Source organism: Cervus canadensis, chromosome 11 (assembly GCF_019320065.1).
Source record: "Cervus canadensis isolate Bull #8, Minnesota chromosome 11, ASM1932006v1, whole genome shotgun sequence".
NCBI lineage: Eukaryota > Metazoa > Chordata > Mammalia > Artiodactyla > Cervidae > Cervus > Cervus canadensis.
The window spans coordinates 24,940,383-24,946,106 of NC_057396.1; the positions used below are offsets into that span (position 1 = coordinate 24,940,383).

Here is a 5,724-nt window from a genome sequence, read left to right on the forward strand (position 1 = left end):
CCCCAAAGCACGCAGAGAATGTCTCGGGCAGCCCCCGGCAGACTGCTCCAACTTGGTGTCTTTCCCCAAATATGGAGCCTGTGTGGAGTCACTGGGGGAGCCGGGGGTGGGGAAGGAGCCAGTTTCCTCTGGCCGGGAGCGGGTCGGGGCGAGTCAGCGGGGGGGAGGCTGACATCACCGCCGTGGCAGCCCTTTAAACCCCTCACCCAGCCAGCGCCCCATCCTGTCTGTCCAAGTCCAGACAGAGCTCACGCCTTCCCGAGAGCCCCGAGGAACCCCTGTAAGTGCATTTGTCTCGGGACTGGAGGGGAGTTGAGCTGGGGCTCGGCAGTTGGCGGTCGCAGTGGGTGTATCGCAGGCAGGACTCTCAGGCTCCCAGGCTGGGGGAAGCCCACCCTCTTGAGTGTGCACTCCCCACCTCCAGCTGTAGAGGTGGTCCTAGCTTGCTGGGTGAGAGGGGGTTACTAGAGTCCAGTACCTCTTAGCCTGGGCAGCCTTGAACCCAGTTGAGATACCCAGGGAGACTTGGCTGGTGCAGAAGGGTTGATGGTGGAAACCTGGGAAACTGGGGTCAGGGAGGTACCCCATTTTCAGCCATAGTCATCTTATGTGTGGTGTGATGGGCTCAAAGGTGGAGTCGGTTTAGACTCAAGGCTTGTCTGCTATCCAGCCAGGCCAGGAGGATGTCGGAGGAGGTGAGGGGGTGTGTGGTACACCAGGGCTGGAGTGAAGTGTCCCTCTGTTGGGGTCCCCAGGAGCAGCCTAGGAGAGGCCCTGGGTAGCCACTGAGGAAGTGGGAAGGACCACAAAGCTCTTGTCTTCTGGAACTGGCTGGGTGGCAGGATGCGGGGACAGTAAGAGACCCGCCTCTCCAGGCACGAAGCTGCCTCCATGCCCTGGGGGGGGAGGTCACCCACCAGCAGAGGGTGGGGTGGCCTGCCAAGAGCCTTGGTGTGATGGCCTGGGCGATGCAGACAGGGCCAGGCAGGGCCTTCCCCTGAGGTCTGGCGTTTCCTTTAGTGGTTTTTCAAAGGGTAGGTGGGTAGGACAGGTCTCCCCTGACCCCAGAATTTAGTCAAGCCACCGCTCCTGGGCTTGTCCTGGGTACTGTGTTTTGTTTTATCTGAAGACTGAGGGGCACAGCTGTCCTGCAGAGAACCCTGGTTTTCCGGGTTCCTGCTGGGAGGAGCTGCCCCCGCCTCTTGGCAGCTGGGCTTGTTTTTTTTCTCCGGGAAGGATAGGCTGATGGAGCCACAGGGCCGGGGTGGGGGTCGAGGCAGAGCCCCAGGCTCCCTGTCCATTCTGTGCTAGGAGCCTTTGCCTAGGAAGACCCTGGGGGGGCCGCTCTCTCTTCTCACCCCTCCCCTCCCCAGAAGCTCCAAGGTGGGCCTGGAGAGGTTTTTGTCAGAGGCCTGGCAGGATTCTTCTTGGAACCCTCCACTTTCAGACTCTCCACCAGGAGGGAGGAGGGTGGGGGTGGGGTATCTTTCATCCCCCTCCCTGGTTCTGATCAAAATCCGAATGTTGTCTCTAGATCTCGGGGCTGCAAGTTTGTGTTCTTGTCCCTGTGACCTTGCCACCTAGACTGTCCCGAATCTCCAGAGTCTGGAAGCTGGGGGTGGGAGATGCACTTGGCCCCTGTTCCTCCTGGGCCCAGTGTGAAGTCTGGGGGGTGGGGAGGGGCAGAAAGGGGGGAAGAGGGGAGGGAAAGGCAGGACTTGGGAGGTGGGGGGTGGGGCCTGGACCGTGGGGGTGCCTCCTGCCTGCCTGGGATGGTGCGGGGAAAGCTGAGAGAAGGAGGGAGGGTGGGAGGCCTGGATGAAGGATAGGGGCTGAAATCCCCTGGCCCCAGCTGCGGGTGTGTCTTGACCCCAGTTCTTTGCCCAGGAGTCCTTGGGAAGCAGGGATGAGACACAGCGGGGTGGGGAAGGGAGGGACTTGGCCTTTGGGTTCTTTGGCATTGCTGGCTGGGATGCTCTGAGAACCACATCCTCGGAGGTGGTCCAGCCCGCACTTTACAAATAAGGAAGCAGACTCTGGGAGAAGTGAGGGGCCAAGTGGCTGGAATTTAAAGGAGCCTTTCTCTTGTTTTCTTCTCTCAAACTTTGCAATCCTCTCAGGGAATATGATTATGAAGAGGGGTGGAGGCTGGAGCAGGAGAAATTCTGTTTTTACCACTTGGTCAGGGGCTGGCTTTCTTGGGTCACTATCAGGAGACCGGCTCTGGGGGCAAAAGACTAACGTTTTGAGGAGCTCCGCTGAGGGACAGGCCATGTGTTGGGTCGTCACAGACAGGGCCTCCTGGAAAGTTCTCAGTTCTCTGGGGTAGATACATTATCCTCCCTGCACAGACGGGGCATGAGAGCTCAAGAAAGCCGTCAGCCATGGAGAAGGAAGGGCCGGGCAAGTGGGTTTTGGCAACTTACCTGGGCCCCTGTGAAGTGATGTCCACTGCCTCCTATGGGAGTGGGGAGGAAGAAGGGCTCAGCTCTGACAGGAGAGGGAGTTGGGAGCACACGGTACTGACCGCCTCCATCCTCAGACCTTTCTCTCCCTCCCAACCTCTGACCTCTCGGAGGCCAGGGGATGGGCTGGCCTCATTTGATTCCTCTTTCAAAGGACTCTTCTGGTGAGTTCTGGCGCCACGTGGTACCTGAGGCCAGCTCAGGTGCCTCCTGACCGGCCACACCCAAGCCTGCCCAGCAGCCTCCCTGCTTGGCCCTGCTCCCTGCCACTTGTGGGCGCTCCTGAGTGTGGCCAGCCCCGGGCCCTAGGGTCACAGGTTGGGGAGGGCTTCCCTGCTCTGCTTGGCAGATGCTGGGCTCACGTCCCCGGAGAACTCTGGCTTTGTGGTTACGCAAGCTTCCACAGTGGTGAGAGCCTGCGGTCACCAGGCAGGGTGGTGGGGGTACCAGCTGGCGGCCCCCACGCATCTGGCTCCCCTGGGGAAATGCAACTTCTTGGCCAGAAGCTCCGGGGCTTTGCTGGCTTCCTAGCCCTTACCAGGGGTGGGGAAGCTTCAGCCTCTGTAGCTGTCGGCTGGAGGCTGAGCTGAGCTGGCAAAGAGCTGGAGTTTTGGGGTTCCTGCTTCTGGGAGAACTGAGAGTTGGAGGGACCCCCATAGCTTCAGGCAGAGGCACCAAACCACCTCACACCTCACTGGACAAAGACATCTGTTGGCTTCATTTTGAGGGTCAACGTGGTCTCTTCCAAAAGACCTCTCCAGTGCCTCTGTCACCAATCTTAGCAAAGAAAGGGTGCTGTAGACCAGGGATTGTCAAACCCATAAATGCAGCCTGTCATCTGTTTGTGTAAATAAAGTTTTATTTGAACCCACCCATGCTCACTTGTTTACATATTGCCCAAAGCTGCTTCGATGCTACAATGGCAGGACTTTATGGCCTGCAAAGCCTAAAATATGACTGTCAGTAAAATGACTATCTGGTTATTTACCAAAATAGTTTTCTAACTCCTGCTCTAGACTGCCAAAGATCTAGTCTCCAAGTTCAGAGAGGCTTCCTGGACTGAGGGTATGAGCTAGCCCAGGTGAGTGCCGTGGAGACAAAACCAGGAAGCAAGGGGAGGCAGAGAAAGAGCTAGGGTGGTCTCCCCACTCCCCCGACCCTCAGAGCTGGAAGACAAGAGCTGCCAGGCGCCGGTGACAGCAGAGCCGTTCTGACTCCCTGACCCCCTCCCTCTTCTGCCTGTGTTGCTTTAGCTCCCCGCCAACATGGCCAACAAGGGTCCTTCCTATGGCATGAGCCGGGAAGTGCAGTCGAAAATCGAGAAGAAGTATGACGAGGAGCTGGAGGAGCGGCTGGTGGAGTGGATCGTAGTGCAGTGCGGCCCCGATGTGGGGCGCCCCGACCGTGGGCGCCTGGGCTTCCAGGTCTGGCTGAAGAACGGCGTGGTGAGTGACACCTGGGCCAGGGGCCAGGGGTCGTGCCATTGTGCCAGCGTCAGGGGGCAGGGCCCCCCACCCCCACCCCCAGCTGAGTGCTCAGCTGCCTTCTTCGTCTGGCAGATTCTGAGCAAGCTGGTCAACAGCCTGTATCCTGATGGCTCCAAGCCAGTGAAGGTGCCCGAGAACCCGCCCTCCATGGTCTTCAAGCAGATGGAGCAGGTGGCTCAGTTCCTGAAGGCCGCTGAGGATTATGGCGTCACCAAGACTGACATGTTCCAGACCGTTGACCTCTTTGAAGGTAGAGAGAGGAGAGGGGTGGACGAGGCAGGTGGACAGGAAGCGGAAGCAGGGATGAGGGATGATCAAACCTGCCACGATGACGGGTCTGCACCGCAGGAGTGGCACACACCAGGAGAATCCCACACCCACGGTGGGATCTCTGCGCCCCCTTCAATTTCAGGACCACCTTTGCCCCTGGCTGGCCATCTCTCTGGGGGGCACAGGCTGGCTCTGCCTTGGGTTCTGTTTACACAGTCCTAAAGGCTGTCCCCCCTCCCCTCCTCCTACTCACAGGCAAAGACCTGGCGGCGGTGCAGAGGACCTTGATGGCCCTGGGCAGCTTGGCGGTGACCAAGAATGATGGACACTACCGTGGAGATCCCAACTGGTTCATGAAGTATGTGGCCACCAGGGGTTCCCTGCACCCTAAGCTTGGGTCTCTACAGGAGGTGGGCTGGCTGGTTAGTGCAGCGATTACAGGAAGCAGAAAGCCAAGAAAGGTACACAGTTGAAGGTCTAGGGTGGGGGTAAGTGGGTCCGTGGTACATCTTGGCTCCTCCCTTTCTACCCTCCTATCTGAGCCAGTCTTTCCAGCCTGTGCTGCGGGGCAGCTACAATAAGGAAATGAGAGCAGTGAAACACAGGAGGGGATGGCATCGGGCTAGGAAGTTAACAGAGGAAACCAAAGGCAGGTGGAAAACACACAGTCCCGGCAAGTCTTTGTCCTGGTTCCTCCTCTCCTAGGAAAGCCCAGGAGCATAAGAGGGAATTCACGGAGAGCCAGCTGCAGGAGGGCAAGCATGTCATCGGCCTACAGATGGGCAGCAACAGAGGGGCCTCGCAGGCTGGCATGACGGGCTACGGGCGGCCCCGGCAGATCATCAGTTAAGAGGGCGAGGGCTGGCGTCCAGCCCCGCCTTTGCCCAGCTCGCTGGCCACAGCATCCTGCCTCGCCCGCCTCACACACAGCTGTGTAGTTCCTTCAGCCCCGGCCAAGCTTCGAGGCTCTGTCACTGAGCAAAGGTGACTGCACTTGGGCAGCTCGCCCCCACCCCTCAGCCTCAGCCCAACTCCTGACCCCAAAGCACTGCTCCCCCGGCCCGCCTCCCAGTTGCCCCACCAGCTCTGCCGTGTCCCCATCCTGGGCTGAGCAGGGGAGACGTGGGCTGGCGGTAGCCTGGGTGTGGGCAAGTCCACTGTCCTCCTTGGAAGCAGATGCTCATAGAAGGAGACCCAGCCCAACCTCCCCCCTTTTTTTTTTGCTGGAATATTTGGGGGGTTGAAATTCAAAAAGAAAAAAAATATACATAAATTTTTTTCTCAGGCCTGGCTGCCAGAGTCTGATTTGCCCTAGTCGCTTCAGTCCTGGTTCCAGGAAGTCTGAGCGGGGAACAGGCAGGCAGCTCGGGTTCTCGTGTTCCTCGTGTTCCATGATTTCAGGGGGTGAAATGAGGGGCATGGATGACAGTTCTGAAGGGAAAGGGGCAGCGTGGCGACTTGTGTTAGCTTTGGGGAGGTGGCCGAAAGGAGTGGGCAGAGGG

General features: G+C 58.9%; 1 protein-coding gene across 1 annotated transcript; it reads left to right on the forward strand.

Annotated features, from left to right (window-relative positions):
- The first annotated feature begins 123 nt into the window (after window positions 1-123).
- Window positions 124-5,506, forward strand: TAGLN (transgelin). Its single transcript, XM_043480910.1, has 5 exons — window positions 124-280; window positions 3,719-3,910; window positions 4,025-4,202; window positions 4,478-4,580; window positions 4,928-5,506. The coding sequence occupies exons 2-5, from the start codon at window positions 3,731-3,733 to the stop codon at window positions 5,070-5,072; spliced, it is 606 nt and encodes a 201-aa protein (XP_043336845.1). The 5' UTR covers window positions 124-280; window positions 3,719-3,730; the 3' UTR covers window positions 5,073-5,506.
- Window positions 5,507-5,724: the final 218 nt, after the last annotated feature.